At 44.5% G+C, this 19,537-nt stretch overlaps 1 protein-coding gene across 1 annotated transcript; it reads right to left on the reverse strand.

Moving 5' to 3' along the window:
* Window positions 1-7,114: 7,114 nt before the first annotated feature.
* LOC143798495 (uncharacterized) lies at window positions 7,115-8,584 on the reverse strand. Its single transcript, XM_077281115.1, has 3 exons — window positions 7,984-8,584; window positions 7,731-7,890; window positions 7,115-7,619 (listed from the first exon to the last, which is right to left on the reverse strand). Exons 1-3 carry the CDS (start codon window positions 8,096-8,098, stop codon window positions 7,115-7,117), a joined length of 780 nt encoding a protein of 259 aa, XP_077137230.1. The 5' UTR covers window positions 8,099-8,584.
* Window positions 8,585-19,537: the final 10,953 nt, after the last annotated feature.

Genomic DNA, 19,537 nt, shown 5'->3' on the forward strand with positions numbered 1-19,537 from the left:
CGGACGGTAATTTGATTTACTTCCCGCGAATCTAAACAGGGGCATAGATTGCCATCTTTATCCTTCACAAAGAAGAACCCTGCCACCATGTGCAAAGATGAGGGTATGATATGTCCCTTCTCCAGACTTTCCACAATGAAATCCTTAAACAGTTCTCCTGGCAGTAGTCCACCCACTCAATGAACACCCTGGCTTGCCAATCCACCAACGGATTATGTTTCCCCAACCAGGGAAGACCCAATACAATTGGAATGGAGAGACCATGCAGGACATAGCAAGGAATTACTTCACAATGAACGAACCACACCCTCAGTCTTGCATTAAGTACAATGTGAGTGAAAGCTTTCTGTGCAAGTGGTGCTGAGTCAATGGCAAAGATGGAAATGGGCTTAGCTAAAGCACAGCAAACCAGCCCGTGAGCCCTGACAAACTCAGCATCAACCATGCTGACTCCAGCTCCACTGTCAACACAGAAATGTCCTTGGTTTTGCTCTCCAGCACCACCTCTGCTGACAGGACAAACAGGGAACTGCAGGTTGATGAAAAATGCAATTCTTCCTCACTTAACTCCAGACTACCAAGGGTTAAACAAGTCTCCCTTTGTTTAGGTATCAAAGGACAGACCCCCAATAAAATGTCCCTTTTTTCCAGACAAAAAACACACACCCTTTTTTTTGTGAACCTCCTGTGAAATGTTTAATGCAGAGGCACCCCCTACTTTCATGGGACCCTCCACCCTCCCCAGTACAGGTTTACTGCTAGACTGCTCCTCTGGCAAAAAGGCAATCCCCCGAAAAGGATTCTGCGAAGAAGGTGGTCTTACCCACTTATCCAGGAGGTGTCTATCCACACGAATAGCCAAAGACATAGCGGCTTCGTAAACTGCTAAAGCATCCTTCAACCTTTAATTGAGACCACCTGCGGAACTCAGAACTATAAGTCTCCACTAAACAACTCCCTTGCTGAATGCGACGCAGCCTGGATTCAGCCAAGAAAATACAGTGAGGGTCATCATACATGAGGGCAAGAGCCCTGAAAAACTCCTCCATCAACCGGAGACATGTAGAATCCAGTGGTAGAGAAGAAGCCCAGGAATGCGGTTCCCACTGTAACAGTGAAATAACAATTCCTACTCATTGCTCCTCATCTCCAGAGGAGTAAGGACACAGTTTAAAGTACAATTTGCATGCTTCTTTAAACACAAAAATGTTGTCCCTACTCCCAGAAAACCTTTCCAGTAGGGCAATTTTGGGTTCAAGCTGGATCTGCCTAGCTGCAGAGTCCCCCTCAATAGGAGCCTACAGCTGCTGCCGTTGCTGCTGAACCTCAGAACAAAGATCAGTAACCTCCAGTGACAAACGCTGCAGCTGCTCTGCCAGCACAGAAACAGGATCCATGAACCCAGCAAAAGAAAAAAAACCAACAAAGAAAAAACACACACAAAAAAACTTGTCAAATTTTTTTTTTCTTTTGCGAACGTGAAGGGTGAGTGTTAATGTCATGCACAGTGTAGGACAGACTAAGTGCAACAGAAAGGGATAAGGGGAATGGGACCTAACACTAGGGAAGCGGGGAGTGGAGACCCCAAGGCAGATCTAATGTCACCCTGTCTGCCCTAAGAGACCCTAAATAAGTTCTGCACTTATCGCTGAGCAGGATACCTAGTCCCTTTTGGACCCTAGCGGTAAGCCCTGCTTAGGGAAGGAAGGGGTAAACACTGGTCGAACCCCACTAACACTAAGATATACAAAACAAGGGGAAACTTAGCTTGAGTAGACTCAGAGAGAAACACCATCTTCCTTCAAATTCCAAAGAGGATGCTAGCTAACTGCTGCAGCTACAAGCCTCAACAGGGAAGTAACACCGGCACTCCCAACAGGAAGTTGGGAGTTATAAAAACCCAGATCCAGGTGACACCATTGAAGTGAACCTGTCATCAGGTTTGGCAGATGTACGGCCAGGCTCGGACTGGCCCACAGGGTAACAGGGGATTCCCCTAGTGGGCCCCTGTATAGATCTGGGCCCCCAACCCCACTGTATGGGCAGTACTTGGCATAATTCACTGGATTCACACTGTACAGAAAAAAGCAGCATCTCATCATTAATTAACCACGCTACCCAGTTTATTATTATTATATAGAGATATAGGTAAATTTATAGTATAATATTTGCATGCAGGTGTGGAAAGTGGGCCCCCCCCCAAAGTCAATGTTATTGGTAGGCACTTGTCACCCCAATCCGACTCTGGTTACAGCCATCTCCTTCAGGGCTTATATACAGCATTCTATAATGCTGTATATAAGCCCCCAATCTGACCTCTAAGAGAAGAAAAATAACTTTTATTATACTCACCTGGGGGGCGGTCTGGTCCGATGGGCGTCACTGGTCTTGGTCCGGCACCTCCCATCTTCTTACGATCCCCGTCCTCCTGCTTGCTTCATGTGGGTGACGCGTCCTTGCATCATCCACACAGGCTCCCTGGAATCACGCTCCTGCACAGGCGTCCTTATCTGCCCTGTTGAGGGCAGATCAAAGGACTGCAGTGCACAGGCGCCGGGAAAGGTCAGAGAGGCCTGTGTGGATGACGCAGGGATGCATCATTTAGGCTACTTTCACACTAGCGTCGTACTTGGCCCGTCGCAGTGCGTCGGGCCGACGTACTGATGCTAACAGTGAATGCGCCGCACAACGGGGGCAGAGGATGCTGTTTTTCCACGCATCCGCTGCCCCATTCTGAGGTGCAGGGAGGTGGGGGCGGAGTTCCGGCCGCGCATGCGCGGTCGGAAATGGCGGACCGTCGGCACAAAAAAACGTTACATGTAACTTTTTTGCTGCCGGCGGTCCGCCAAAACACGACGCAACCGTCGCACGACGGTTGCAACGTGTGTGCATACATCGCAATGCGTCGCCAATGTAAATCTATGGGGAAAAAACGCATCCTGCAGACAACTTTGCAGGATGCGTTTTTTCGCCAAAACGACGCATTGCGACGTATGCAAAAAAACGCTAGTGTGAAAGTAGCCTTACATGAAGCAAGCAGGAGGACGGGGATTGTAAGAAGATGGGAGGCGCTGGACCAAGAAGAGCGACACCCCTCGGACCAGACCGCCCCACAGGTGAGTATAATAAAAGTTATTTTTCTTCCCTTACAATTCGGATCGGGGCTTTTGTCATTATAGAATGCTGTATATAAGCTCTGAAAGGGGGTGGCCGTAACTCGTATCGGCCCAACCTGGTGACAGGTTCCCTTTAAGGCGGGGGAGGTGTCCACTAGTCTGCAAGGCCAACCGCTGAGGCCCTCTGCAGCCAGATGGAGTGTGACTGCCTGCAGCCTCTGACACACCCGTGACAAATAGTCCTCTTGGGAAAAATTAAACGGGAATGGTAGACAAATTGGAGGTGTAAACCACTGAAAGTTAACTTTTAAAGTCCAGTGTGAGCTGAAGCGCAGTGTCATCATTGTGTCTAAGCAGCGCAGAAGTCAGATATATATTACAGCACACACCATCCTATAACAGCTATAAATAAGTAAAAACAATGGCTCTCGAGCATCCGCAAGAGAAGATTCATTTTGTCTCTCGTCTTCCAATATGCATTATATCAAACTTAAAGCTGTCAGAAATCTGTGCTCGTCTGGGCTAATAACTCAAAAGACGACAGTCTCTTTAACAGACCTGCGCTTTTCTGACAAAATACCCCAAATTGTGAAAATATTGTTTTTCTTGTGAATAAGCAGGAGAAGAAAACTATATCTATTTACCAAGAGAGAGAAATTTCTGCCTCTTTTTCTCCTGGAACCGTTACTGAGTCAAGAAAAGGATAAATATAGTGAAACCTCTTTGAGAAGACCACCCTCTTATCCAGACCAGATTTTCTACACAGATTTTCAGTTCCACCATATATGATGTGCAGTGGTCATCTTCTATAAGTAGACCACACCCTAGAAGAACACTATTCAACATACTTTTCGGTAATGAGTTGTCAGAAAATCCACAATTTAAAGTTCCAGTTCTCATCTGTGTCCCTTGTTGGCCAGAAGTGCATGAACCAGTGGCTTCACCAATTCTTCACTTCAGCGTGAAAGACAAGGTAAGATCTCCTCCCAAAAAAACCTCATGATCCAAAGTCATGGTGTGATGGAAATATATATCATATAGATCTCACTTGCATGTATACTTATATATTCTCACAGCTAATATATACACTATAATCAATTGCTTAAAATGGCTGACATAAACTGATATAGCCAGGCAGACTGTTTGGGGTTCTCCAGGCAAAAAAAGGAACAACACCAGATGTATTAAGAGATGAATAGACGTCTCACCTTTGTCCTAGTTGCAGAAAATGCGACAGTTACACTTTAGTTGCTTAATTGGCATTCATATGTGCATTAATCACAATATTCCACATTTATTTAGATAACCAATAACAGAGGAGCTTGACAATATGGTAATTAACTAACCACCCCCTTTCTATATGCAATTATAAAACCATGTATGTACAATAAACCACCAGTATTGGTGGAATGTTATTCTGTCACCATGGAGTACAGTGTCATTCTTGATGAGCGCTCAAAATACTCAGTCTTATTGGGATTGGCCACAGCACACACAGGGATAGATTTATCCAAACCAAATTTCCATAACATCGTTTAACCACATGCCAAATCCAGAATGGTTTAATCAGTTTGAAAGACGATTATCCCAATTTGTTTGCCATCAAGAACTAGAAATTCATAATGAGGTTTCTGGCTATACAGTATATGAGATCTTAAAGGGGACATCTTTTAAGGAAGTGTTTTTTCAGCTAGAACAAGTCCTTATTGAGTTCTTCTGGTGGCCAGAAACCTGTACTGAGCTGCTTTGCTAAATCTACCAAAGAATAAAGGATCATGTGACCAACATAATTGAAAAGAAATGAAGAAAAAAAAACATTGAGGTGGGCACCGTCATGGTGAAGACATCCTTGTGTTCATCGTGACAGCTGCCACCACGTTTATCTTCTAATTTTTTGCCTAGCTATTGTTTAATTAGCTACTCTGCCGGCTTTAATGGGAGGAGCAGCAGTCTATATGAGGAATGCCACTTTACTAGTACTGATCCTATCAGAGTGGTGCTTAATCTGCACTACTCCACCAGATGAGCAGATTCCAAATGCTCTTCCCCGTTTCTAATCACCAGGACTTCAACATGGAGGGTTTCTACATTTTCTTCTAATTTATTTTTAGAGTAATTTGCCATTTTTTTCTAAGGCTAGTTTCACACTAGCGTTAACTGCATAACGTCGCAAATCCATTTTTTTGCCGAAAAAACGGATGCGTCAAAAAAGTGAAAAACGGTGACAAACGTATGCCACGCATCCAGCATTTCGACGGATACGTCGCAAATCCGCTAAACGTTTCCGTCGAAAATACTGGATGCGTTGCATACGTTGCATACGTTTTACCATCCGTTGTATCCGTTTTTCCGACGGATCCGTTTTTAAAATGGGAGGCTCCCAAATTTGATTGGCTACTGGAAAATTTGAAAAACTATATAGTACTGTATTTACAGCCCATCTTTGTGGGTTTTAGTTTTGTGGCAGCGATGGAAGGTGTTCTTGGGAGGATTGCTAGTTTGGTTACCGACGTTATCTTTGAGACAAATCGCCTGGATATCATAGTGCGGGAGAAGGAGGCGGCAGCGGAAAGGCGTAGGATGCTTCTGCAGCAACGGAGACGGAGACGACTCTGGATTCATCCGATTAATCAACTACGGATGACCCGGGGTGTCCAGTCCACTCTGTACCTGGAGTTGCGGCACAATCCACACAAATTCCACAACTACGTGCGGATGAGGATTGAACATTTCGATTTTTTGCTTGCAAAACTGGAGGATGTCATCCGAAGACAGGATACAAGGATGAGGCTTGCCATCACACCGGCGGAGCGGCTGATGGTGACCCTGCGGTAAGCCTCTTTTTTTTATTTCATTGCTGATATTGAATGTTATATTACATGCTGCAGACAATACTGCGCTGACATATTGCGCACTATTTTCTGCAGCATGTAATTTTGGTTTTCTTGGCGGACATTCAACTGCTTTATTTAAATGTCATTGCTGATATTGAATGTTAGATAACAGACTGCAGAAAATACTGCGCTGAAATATTGCGTTGCATTTTCTGCAGTTTTTTTTTTTTTTTTTTTTTTTGGGTTTGATGACATGCAACTGCTTTTTTTTCTGTCATTGGTCATTTTGAATGTTATATTACATGCTGCAGACAATACTACGCTGGCATACTGCGCACTATTTTCTGCAGCATGTAATTTGGGTTTTCTTGGCGGACATTCCACTGTTTTTTTACACCGGTTTCATGCTGGTTTTATTGGGTGTCCCATCCTTAAAAAAAAATTAACAGTGCCATATTAAAACTTGTTGGTCTGTGCAATTTTTTCTAACATTTTTTTTTTTTTTTTTAAAGTTTCCTAGCTACGGGTGAATCTATGACTTCGCTCCATTATCAGTTCAGGCTGGGCATTTCAACTATCTCTGGAATAGTGAAGGACACATGTCGGGCTGTTTGGACCACTTTGCAACCAGAGTATATCCCCCAACCATCCATGGAAATCTGGTTGCGAAGTGCTGAAGAGTTTCAGAAAATTTGCAATTTCCCTAATTGTGTGGGTGCAGTTGACGGGAAACATATAAGGATTGCGAAACCGGCAGGAACAGGATCGGAGTATTATAATTATAAGAAGTATTTCTCCATCGTCCTTATGGCTATTGCAGATGCCAACTGCAGGTTCCTTGCCGTGGACATCGGAGCATATGGACGGTCCAACGATTCGCAAGTTCTTAAAAACTCTCCGATGGGTCGTTGCCTTTATGGAGAGAGCTACGATTTACCGCCAGCCAGACCACTGCCAGGAACAAATGAACCAGCCATGGAATATGTTTTTGTAGGTGATGAAGCCTTTCAACTGTCGCCGCACCTACTGAAACCGTACAGTAGCCGGAACTTAAACCATACCAAGCGGGTCTTTAATTACCGGCTTACTAGAGCACGAAGAGTAGTGGAGTGTTCCTTTGGCATATTGACGGCGAAGTGGCGAGTTCTGCTGACGGCTATCAAGCTAAAAACAACAACTATAGACGAGGTAGTTAAAGCTTACAGCTGAATGCAGCCTATCCAAGCGACTGCTGGTTTCCTGGCTTGTTTCACTGATGCGTGACTGCACCATGTTGAAACCAGCAGTCACTTGCTCTCCCAAAATTTTGAAAGAGCCTTGGAAGGATGCATTCAGGTGTAAGAACTCAGGAGCATAGCTCCTTTCCTGACCCCTCTGTCGCTGCCGCCACGAACCTAATGGTGGTGTCGAGGTGGCAGGATCAGAGGGGTGGGGTAAAGGGAATGCTAACTGTTCAGCATCAGATGCGAGCAATGAAGCCTGCAATAATGCTCCACTGCTTGGGGCGGATGAAGTGGAGGGGACAGAGGGGTCAGAGGAGGGGACAGAGGGGTCAGAGGAGGGGTCAGAGGTGTGGGGCCTACCGACGTGGCCCTCAGTGGCGGACTCAGGAGGGATCGCTCCAGAGGGCGCAGAGGAAGATGCAGGCGCCCGGTGGCTGGAGAAGGTGCTGTGAAAGAAAAAACAAAAGAAATTAATACATTGGAATGAAAAAGCCCTGACTGAAAGCAAACTAAGTAGACAGGTTAACATGGTTATTAGTGGGCTGTAGAATACTTACACTCTGCTCAGCATGGTTCGCCTCAGGAAGGAGAGGGCCTGGCCATATTTGTATTTGCTCCTCTTCCTTCCTGCAGAGCCACTCGGGGCCTTCATCTCATCGTTGAATTCCCTCTTAAAGCGATCCCTCAGTGACCGCCACCGCTTCCTAACCTTTCCAACTGTGAAGACAAGAATCAATAGAAAAAACAAAAAATTGGTAAATGCAATACATTACAGTCATCTCAAAACATCACTGGAAAGTGAATACTTACCTAGTTTGCTCTGCTGCTGAGGATGAAGGCTCTCCCGCCTTGGAAACAGGTTGCGACACACTTCGTCCCAGAGCCGACGGGTGACACCGGTATTAGCATGCCTGCGGTCAGCCATGTTCCACAGCGGCTCCCGCTCGCGAACCTCCTCGATGAGACAATCGATGTCAATGTCATCATCATCATCCTCTTCTGCGGGAGCACGCTGTGAAGCCTGTGTCAAAAAAAAAAAAGGAAAACAAACAAATTAGTACACTGAAATACTAAAGTACCAATAGAATCCCCCTCCCCCCAAAAAAAAACTCACTGATGGCCGACCGCGGCGACGAGTCCGCCGACTCTGGGAGTTTCTGGGAGAGCCTTCAGCGGCAGCAGCAGGAGCAGCAGCAGCAGCAGCCTGAAATAAAGTAAACAAATTCTCAGTTAAGGTAGGCAGGTGTTTAGTAATCTGTTTTGTGTATGGTGCAGTGTGATGTGCGAAGCAACTGTTTCACCACTACTTACACTTGGTTCCTCCTCCACTTGCATCTCTCCACCCATCTCGCCCCCTTCTGACAGCTCCTCATCTGATTCAGCTTCCTGTTGAAACATAATTTATGCATGTGGTTAGATATCAAAATGTAATTTTAAAAAGCGAAAAAAAATAAACCCATTTTTTGTGTTAACTTACCGATACACGCTGTTGCTGTGGAGGAGGGCTGTCAGAAGAGGACATTGTTTTGTGGTCCTGGTGGGCAGCGGCTGTGGTCCTGGTGGGCAGCGGCTGTGGTCCTGGTGGGCAGCGGCTGTGGTCCTGGTGTTTCTGTAAGTTAAAGAGACACTTGCAATCTGCTCGACACATTGAAGTAGCAGATTGGGGGTCTTCAAAACTTACTTCTAACACTTCTTAGCTGTGGTCCTGGTGGGCAGCGGCTGTGGTCCTGGTGGGCAGCGGCTGTGGTCCTGGTGTTTCTGTAAGTTAAAGAGACACTTGCAATCTGCTCGACACATTGAAGTAGCAGATTGGGGGTCTTCAAAACTTACTTCTAACACTTCTTAGCTGTGGTCCTGGTGGGCAGCGGCTGTGGTCCTGGTGTTTCTGTAAGTTAAAGAGACACTTGCAATCTGCTCGACACATTGAAGTAGCAGATTGGGGGTCTTCAAAACTTACTTCTAACACTTCTTAGCTGTGGTCCTGGTGGGCAGCGGCTGTGGTCCTGGTGGGCAGCGGCTGTGGTCCTGGTGTTTCTGTAAGTTAAAGAGACACTTGCAATCTGCTCGACACATTGAAGTAGCAGATTGGGGGTCTTCAAAACTTACTTCTAACACTTCTTAGCTGTGGTCCTGGTGGGCAGCGGCTGTGTTCCTGGTGGGCAGCGGCTGTGGTCCTGGTGGGCAGCGGCTGTGGTCCTGGTGGGCAGCGGCTGCGGTCCTGGTTTATCTGTTAATATGTATAATGGATCTATAGTTAGACCACCCCCTGAACTAGGTAATGTTCAACGATAAACACCCTACTAAAATGATGTCAGAAATGTTCATACAGGTGAACACCAAAAACCCCCAAAAAAGTTGCACGTTATACCATTCATTTCCATGTCCCAAAAAATTAAATTTTTAAATGTTAACACAATGAAAAAATATATTTGACACATTTTATTTAAAAAAAATAACCTCCCCCCCCCCCCCAAAAAAAAAAAAAAAACTTTACAGGTTAACCTTTATTAAAAAAATGAGCCCTCAACCAACCCTGTATTGCATGTGTAACCATTGGTACATACACCAGTTTTAAATTTACCTTTATGAAATAATACTACGGACATTTTTTAAAAAAAACATTTTATTATTATTTTTTTTTTTTTCTCTCTTTTTTTAAAAATCACAATTAGGAGCTGACATGCTCTTTATTTTAAATACAAGTACTTCAACTGCAAATAGTTATAACTGTAATTAAAATAAAATCAACACTTTTATTAAATAGAAAAAACCCACACTCACACATTCAAACCACAAGCTGCAGACCGCTAGACTTTTTTAAAAAACACATCAGATTGAAAAAAAAAAAAAAAAAACACATTTAAACCACATGCTGCACAGACCACTATACAGTCAATACATCAGAAAAAGGCAAATAACCAATTACAGCATGGACAAATGCACATGCAATCAACAAGACGCACACAAAAAACATGCATGGTATGTGTCCACATTCCGGATCGCATCAGAATTTGGTCAGGATTTCCCATCAGTATTTGTAAGCCAAAACCAGGAGTGTAAAAATTAGGTAAAGTATAATACGAAAACATGCACACTTTTGCTTTTATCACCCACTCCTGGTTTTGGCGTACAAATACTGATGGAAAATCCTGACCACATCCTGATGCAATCCTGCACATGGACACATACCCTCCCACATGAACAGGCATAAAATTGGCAAAGGCATAATAAGGTGCAGGCACATGATACAAAAGCACACAATCGTCCAAAAATACACACATACACATGCACGCACATAGCTTTATGCAAATACACATATGTACAACAAAGGCAGAAAGGTGAACCCAATCAGAAGACGCATACACACACACATACAAAAGGCTGACAATCCTTTGGCTGAAGCAGCAGGTCTTCACAGTGGCTGGAATCAGGCTGCATCTGGACTCTGGCATGGCACTGGCTGGTGCAGGACGATGGCAGGCCTCAGGTTCTCTTCAGGTTTTAAGCTCTTTCTGTAGTCAGTACCTCATATACACACACAAATGCACAGGCACACAGATGCACACTAAAATTGCAATACTCACACTGGCTCTATGGTGGCTGGAGTCCTGTGGCTGGAGTCCTATGGCTGGCTCCTGTGGCTGGCTCGGGTCTTGTGGCTGGCTGGGGTCCTGTGTCTGTCTCCTGTGGCTGGCTCTATGGTGGCTGGCTGGGGTCCTGTTGCTGGCTGGGCTCTTGCTGGCAGGCTTCTCTCTTTTGTCTTCTTGCTGGCATATGTGGGGTTGAAGGCCCAGGCCAGGTTTATATAGATTTGGGGGTGTCTGACCAATTGGCAACAAAATACTTCTTCTGAGCATGCTCAGTGTAAAAAAAACGTATTGCAGCGCTGTATTGCGTCGTCCGACGTGTCCCGACGCATCCGTCGCTCATAGGCTTCCATTGCAGCCAACGACGTATGCCGCAGGATGCGTCGCGACACGTTTTTTAGGCGGAGACAAAAAATGTTACAATCTACGTTTTTTTGAGACAACGTGTTGCCAAATTTCGACGCATCCGTCGTAAAACGTACACGACGTATGCCAATCCGTCGCCATACGTCGCCAATACAAGTCTATGGGAAAAAAACGCATCCAGCAAAAAGTTTTGCTGGATGCGTTTTTTCTGAAAAAAGACGTTTTGAGACGTAATGCAGTTAACGCTAGTGTGAAAGTAGCCTTAGTTAAAAATGAGGGCTCTAGAGTTTCTCTTTTTTGGGAACTGTGGTTGTCACAAATCACGATACATAATATACTCAAACTCACAGAAAGAATATGGGCCCCATATAACAAGTAATGTCTCAGTGATTTTATGTATATGGAGCGCCCCCACTGCCGCAGGGCCGAGGGGTACCCGGTACCGGGCCTCTCTGTCTCAGTTCTGGGGTTGTCACGGTGGCTAGACCCGGTCCGTGACCCTGCTGAGGGGCATCCAGTGAAGATGGAGAGTGATGAGGTGGTGGTGTGGTGCAGGTCGCACTAAATAATGAGGACACCAGGTTGCAGTCTCTTTACCTCTTTACTGAAGGCTTCAGGATCCTCAGTCCGGAATACGGTTAACCGGGCTGCTTGAGTCCGGCCGGTCCAATGGCACCTCCAGAGTTCCCTTTGCAGGTGGAAATCTGTGCCTACCTTCTAGCGCTTGTGTGTTGTAGTCCTTCCCTGCTGTGCTTACGGGATAGTCCTCACAACTGTTGTGTCTGTTTCTGAAGTTCCCTCACAACTCGATTATGATGTTCTGCTTCGTCCCCCAGATGATATGGCTAGGATGCACCCATATGACGGGTAGGCTCGGAGTTCTTCCGGGACCCTAGAGTTGCCCCTCTCCAAATGTTGCCCCCTATGTCTGCTTAGGTGATTTTGGGTGAGACAGCCCGCCTAGAACTGACTGTCCTGCCGTAGGTTTGAAGTAAGGCCTGGAGCTCAATACTTCCTCGGCGTTTCCGGCCACCGGCTGCGCGCCTCAGTAGGATGTTGCCTTGTCTTACAGCACGACTCCTACTGGTGATTCTCCTTGTTGCGTTGATCTCGTTTCTCACTCAGCACAATAAACCTCGCTTCTTGTCCTTTCTTGGGGTACCGCCGCAATGAAGTGCAGGCGCGGTCCCGTAATGTTCTTTCTGTTCGCTAGGCCTCTGTCAGGATCCCACCCCTAACAGGGACCCCCCTGAATCTTCCCCTGCAACACCCTCTGCCACAGGATGTTGCCTGGTTCCAACCCAGTCAGCTTTCTGTCTAACTTCCTCTCTAACCCCCAGTTTTACCAGATTGTGAGGAGTGGCCTAATACATAGCACCCTTAGCTCCCCTGGAGGCCAGACTGTGAAGTGTATTGGTGTCTGTGATACCTGGTCAGGTGAACTCCTTCAGTGCCATCAGACGTACCATAGCCCCCCTTAGCGGCGGAGCATCAGTACTGCAACGACCAGGACTCTGGGGCGCTGCATATATACCCATAGAGTATCTAGATAGTAGGTGTATACTCCCAATACACATTTAAAAACAAACAAATCGGAGTTCCATACCCATAAATTAGGTAAAAAAATATGTAGATTTTATTATAAATACCATTACATGATATATCACAAATTAACATAATCAAAAAACAACAAAAGAAGAGACCCTAGTAGCAAACAATTGACACCCGGGCATAAAGAACAATTATGTGTATCACCATGGTGCTAGTAATGTATCACTATTAATCATGCGGATTCACCAAAGAAAGGCGGGTTGGTTATTTATTTAATGAAGCAAATTAAAAAAATTGTTAGAGAAAATTCAAGTGCAGGAACAAAAACTGTACAAACACAGATAAATGCATTTTAGAGAAAAACCTTTTTTTTACATACAGTTATGAATGTCACCCTTGATATTGTTTCAGAAAATGAAGTATCTCTCCCAGAAAATTATTTCAATTACACATTTTTTTTATACACATGTCTATTTTCTTTTTGTGCACTGGGACAATGCAAAAAAAAAAAGAGAACAAAAAGGCAAATTGGACATAATTTCACACAAAACTTCTAAAATGAGTCGGACAAAATTGTTGACACCCTCAATTTAATATTTGGTTGTGCATCCTTTGGAATAAATAACTGCAATGAGTCGCTTCCCATAACCATCAGTGAGCTTCTTACACCTCTCTACTACAACCCCTGGCAAAAATTATGTAATCACCGCCCTTGGAGGATGTTCATTCAGTTGTTTAATTTTGTAGAAAAAAAGCAGATCACAGACATGGCACAAAACTAAAGTCATTTCAAATGGCAACTTTCTGACTTTAAGAAACAGTAAAAGTAGTCAAGAACAAATAATGTGGTAGTCAGTAATGGTTACTTTTTCTTAACCAAGCATAGGGTAAAAATTATGGAATCACTCAATTATGAGGGAAAAAATTAAGGAATCATGAAAAACAAACAAACAAAAAAACACTCTAAAACATCACTATTATTTTGTTGCACCACCTCTGGCTTTTATAACAGCTTGCAGTCTCTGAGACATGGACTTAATGAGTGTCAAACAGTACTCTTCATCAATCAGGCTCCAACTTTCTCTGATTGCTGTTGCCAGATCAGCTTTACAGGTTGGAGCCTTGTCATGGACCATTTTCTTCACCTTCCACCAAAGATCTTCAATTGGATTGAGATCCGGACTATTTGCAGGCCATGACATAGACCTTATTTGTTTTTTTTCAAGGAATGTTTTCACAGCTTTTGCTCTATGGCAGGATGCATTATCATCTTGAAAAATGATTTCGTCATCCCCAAACATCCTTTCAATTGATGGGATAAGAAAAGTGTCCAAAATATCAACATAAACTTGTGCATTTATAGAAGATGTGATGACAGCCATCTCCCCAATGCCTTTACCTGACATGCAGCCCCATATCATCAATGACTGTGGAAATTTGCATGTTCTCTTCAGGCAGTCATCTTTATAAGTCTCACTGGAATGGCACCAAACAAAAGTTCCAGCATCATCACCTTGCACAATGCAGATTCGCGATTCATCACTGAATATGACTTTCATCCAGTCATCCACAGTCCACGATTGCTTTTTTCCATTGTAACCTTGTTTATTTTCTGTTTAGGTGTTAATTATTGCTTTTGTTTAGCTTTTCTGTATGTAATTCCCATTTCCTTTAGGCAGTTTCTTACAGTTCGGTCACAGACGTTGACTCCAGTTTCCACCCATTCGTTCCTCATTTGTTTTGTTGTGCATTTCCTGTTTTGGAGACATATTGCTTTAAGTTTCCGGTCTTGATGCTTTGATGTCTTCCTTGGTCTACCAGTATGTTTGCCTTTAACAACCTTCCCATGTTGCTTGTATTTGGTCCAGACTTTAGACACAGCTGACTGTGAACAACCAACATCTTTTGCAACATTGCAAGATGATTTACCCTTTTTTAAGAGTTTGATAATCCTCTCCTTTGTTTCAATTGACATCTTTTGTGTTGGAGCCATGATTCATGTCAGTCCACTTGGTGCAACAGCTCTCCAAGGTGTGATCACACCTTTTTAGATGCAGATTGTCAGGACTCTGAACATTTTTTATTACCTTTTTGTGCATTACTGCCCTTTTCCAAGATGGCGTCTTTGGTCTCATGTGCACTGTGTCTTCCTGCTATAAAACTCCACCCCAACCTTCAGTCTGTGCTAGAGTATTCTGCCTTGCATCCAGCTCCTGACCTCTGGTGACTCCCCGGCTATATACCTGCTCCTGTGAACCTGTGGTGTTATCCTGCTACTCTGCTCTGAGTTCCTGCTGCATACAACAGTTCCAGTAATCCTCCTTCATCTGCTGCTCGTGTTTGCTTCCATCTCCATTTGCTGGACATGTAAGCTGTTTCTGCTCTGCAAGAACCTGAGACTATTACCCAGACCTCCCTGGTTGAGCTAAGATATTATTTGAACTGCCTTATAAGCATATCTATCTGTGTTTTGGACTAAGCAAGGACTTATTCATGTCAAGTATCCTCAAGAATAATTGTGCTTCATAGACTTTCTGCGTTATTGCATTTTCCTCTGAAGTTTCCTATAGACTGCTGAGCTGCATTTGATATTTGCACCAAGTGTTGTGGACTTGAGTTTCTCTCTGCACCTGTTTGAATCACCGTATGATAATATAGACTTTACCACTTATAAAACTGTGTCCTGTAGTTGTCTTGTTCCGTGCAAAGAGTCTCCTGAGTTATCCCCTATAATTATTACAGGATACTCTAGCCTAAAAAAAAGGAGACTGCTGGAACAATGACAGCAGAAAGCAGACTAGAGCAGGTGTTTTCCATAATTAGATCGCTGCAGAAAGATGTGGAAGGTCTGCAAAAGAAGTTTGGAAGCTTTGGACTCAATCAACAAGTGTTTGAACAGACTTTGCAGGACTTAAGCACCCGCATGGCAGCCCAGGAAAACAAACTTGCTGGCATAGAGTCCCAGTATGAACAGGCTTTTCAGGACATAAGCACGCAAATAGCTGCACAAGCGACTTTTCCCTCTGGGCAACCGCCACCAGCTAGCCCATCTAAGTTGCCCCCATTCAGATTTAATGGTGATCGCAACAAATTTCGTGGCTTTGTGAATCAATGTATGCTATATTTTGATGTGCATGCTGACCATTTTCCTAATGATAGATCCAAAGTATTGTGTGTAATAATGCTTCTGACCGCACGAGCGCTCACCTGGGCGAATCTGATGATTGAGTCTCGTGACCCACGGTTAAATAACTTGGATGATTTCTTGGCTGCTATGGCATTAATATTTGATGATCCTAATTGCCGTGCAACCGCTGAATCTGCTTTATTGTCTTTACGCCAGGCAAAATGTTCTGTTATTGAGTATGCTACTGAATTCAGGAGATTAGTGGTAGATACCAATTGGGACAGTTATGCACAATTGCCTATTTTTAAAATGGGTCTGTCTAGTATTGTAAAAGATGAACTAGCTCGCTCTGAGTCACCACAAGAGCTAGAGACATTTATACAGCATTGTGTGCGCATTGACATTCGCCTTACTGAGCGTAGGCAGGAGAAGTTTGCTGCATTTAACCGTATTTCTAACTTTCCCTTCCTTCCAAAGAGCCTGCAGGTAAAACATCTCGGGAGGTGGAGGAGGTGCCCATGCAAATTGATTCCGTTCAGAGGCGCGAGATCAATGAGCGATGGGAGCCTAATCATCAGGAGCAACTTTCTTTCTTGCTAATTTCTTCTCATTTTCCTGTGATTTTAGGCATTCCTTGGTTGCATTCTCAGAACCCAATTATCAACTGGGAGACCAAGGAGATCATCTTTCCAACAAGGAGCAACTCAGCATTAACAGAAGCTGTCCCTGAGTCCACGGCTACGGAACCACATATACAGGTATTTTCTTTACCTCCAGCATATAAGGAGTTCTCTGACATCTGTGACAAGAAGAATGCAGATCAGCTTCCTCCACACAGGCATTATGACTGTCCCATTGAGTTGCTTCCTGGGGCAGCTATTCCTTTTGGCAACATATACCCTTTGGCGGCACCTGAGCTTCAAGCCTTCAAGGAGTATATTGATGAAAATCTGGCCAAAGGCTTCATACGTCCTTCTTCCTCACCAGCAGGGGCACCTATCTTTTTTGCAAAGAAGAAGGATGGGACCCTGAGACCCTGTGTTGACTATCGGGAACTCAATAAGGTAACCGTATGAAACCGTTACCCTTTGCCTCTGATTCCCAAATTACTGGAAAGAGTCCGCCATGCTAAGGTGTTCTCTAAACTGGATCTTCATGGGACTTATAATTTGGTGCATATTCATCCAGGGGATGAGTGGAAGACAACATTCAGATGCCGGTATGGACACTTTGAATCTCTTGTGATGCCCTTCGGGCTTTTTAACGCCCCTGCAACATTTCAACACCTTGCTAATGACATTTTCAGAGATTTGTTGGACCAGTTTGTAGTGATCTATTTGGACGATATACTAATCTTTTCTGACTCTCTACAGGAAGATGAAGAACATGTCAAAACTGTTTTAAGACATCTGAAAGATAACCATCTGTATATTAAGCCGGAGAAATGCGAGTTCCATCGTTCTGAGATACAGTTCTTAGGTTATATCATCTCTCCTCAGGGGCTGAACATGAAATCTGGTAAGATTCAGGCTATCCTTGACTGGCCGGTACCCAAGAACGTTAAGGAGGTCCAACGTTTTATTGGTTTTGCAAATTTCTAAAGACGCTTCATTCGAAATTTTTCTGATATTGTCCGTCCCATTACTTCCTTGACAAAGAAGGAAAAGCCCTTTAAGTGGTCATCACAGGCTCAAGAAGCTTTTGATCGGCTTAAGATCTGTTTCACATCAGCGCCGCTGTTGACACACCAAGATCCAACACTTTCTTTCATTGTGGAGGTGGACGCTTCTGATAAAGCTTTGGGGGCTATTCTCTCCCAAAGAACTGGATAGAAGGGTCTGCTACATCCTTGTATTTTCTTTTCCCGTAGACTAACCTCAGCAGAGAAGAATTACGACGTGGGAGACAAGGAATTGCTGGCTACTGTTGCGGCTTTCAAAGAATGGAGTCATCATCTGCAAGGAGCTGCACAACAGATCATAGTGCTAACTGACCATCGCAATTTAGAGTTCCTTAGATCCGCTAGATGTCTTTCTCCTCCTCAGGCTCGTTGGAACTTATTTTTAAATCAATTTAACTTTGTTATCTCGTACCGTCCAGGTTCTCTTAATGGGAAGGCTGATGCTTTATCCCGAATCCATGCTGCGGAATCCGTACCTGGAGCCCCGTCCTAGACCATTCTATCTGATGCCAATTTCATCGGAGTTATCCACGATCAGGACTTGTGGAAGGAGTGCAGGGAGGCCTATGACGGTGATGTATTTCTGGCCAACCCACATGTGGATATTAATCTTGTCTTTAAGGGTGGCATGTGGTTCAGAGATCGACGTATCTACGTCCCTGAGGTCGTCCGTCTGCAGATCCTCAAGTTGGTACATGATTCCAAGTTGGCTGGTCACAGGGGGGTACAGAAGACACAAGAGTTCCTGAGCCGATTCTTCTGGTGGCCAACTTGCCTGAAGGATACCAAGGACTGTTCTCTCTTGCGAGGTATGTGCTCATTACAAGACTCCTCATGTGGCACCTACGGGTCTTCTGCAACCATTAAGTGTTCCGTCCCGCCCTTGGGGGTCTATATCAATGGACTTTATTGCGGAGCTGCCTACATCGGGGGGCATGAATACAATCATGGTGGTAGTTGATCGCCTGACTAAAGCTGCTCATTTTGTTCCGTGCACCGGCCTCCCCTCAGCTATAGATACATTGAATTTGGTTATACAGAATGTCTTTCGGTTGCATGGGGTTCTGGATGAGATCATCTCTGACCGTGGAGTGCAGTTCACTTCAAGATTCTGGAAGGGGTTTTGCTCTGCACTCAATATTAATGTCTGTCTCTCTTCCGCTTACCATCCCCAGACAAATGGTCAGACTGAGCATACCAACCAGACGCTGGAACAATATCTAAGATGCTATGTCAGCCATCTCCAGGATGATTGGTTGGAGTTGCTGCCATTAGCCGAATTTTCATATAACAATTCTCCGAGCGCCTGCACTAAATTTACACCTTTCTTTGCCAATCTGAGTTATCATCCGTGTATTTTACCTAGGTCTCCAATTAATTCTCCGGTTCCGGCAGTGGAGGAAAGGCTGACTGCGATGAGGCAAAATCTGGAGGTTCTGAAGGAATCCCTGACCACAGCTCAAGAACGTTATGAGAGATCGGCTGATAGATTCCGTAAACCTGCACCCATGTTCAAGGTAGGAGATTCCGTGTGGTTAGCAACTAAGAATCTGAAGTTAAACATTCCTTCACAAAAACTTGGACAGAAATTCATTGGCCCTTTCAAGATCAACGGTATTGTTAGCTCTGTGGCCTGCCGGCTGAAGCTGCCTAGGACTATGAAGGTACACCCAGTTTTTCATGTATTTTTACTAAAGCCTGTATCTCCTAATACCTTCCAGGGACATGTTGTGCCACCTCCGCAGCCTGTGGTGATTGATGGGCAAGAACAATTTGTGGTGGAGGAAATTGTTGATTCCAGGATTTGCAGGAATCGGCTCCAATATCTGATAAGATGGCAGGGATATCCCCCTGAGGAAGACTCTTGGGAACCTGTGGAAAACATCAATGCCCAACAGAAGATTTCTCGTTTTCATCAGAGATTCTCTGAGAAACCAGGTCCAGGATCGTCCTGAGGCCGCTTCTAAGGAGGGAGTAATGTCAGGACTCTGAACATTTTTTATTACCTTTTTGTGCATTACTGCCCTTTTCCAAGATGGCGTCTTTGGTCTC

The sequence above is a fragment of the Ranitomeya variabilis genome, chromosome 1, assembly GCF_051348905.1.
Source record: "Ranitomeya variabilis isolate aRanVar5 chromosome 1, aRanVar5.hap1, whole genome shotgun sequence".
NCBI lineage: Eukaryota > Metazoa > Chordata > Amphibia > Anura > Dendrobatidae > Ranitomeya > Ranitomeya variabilis.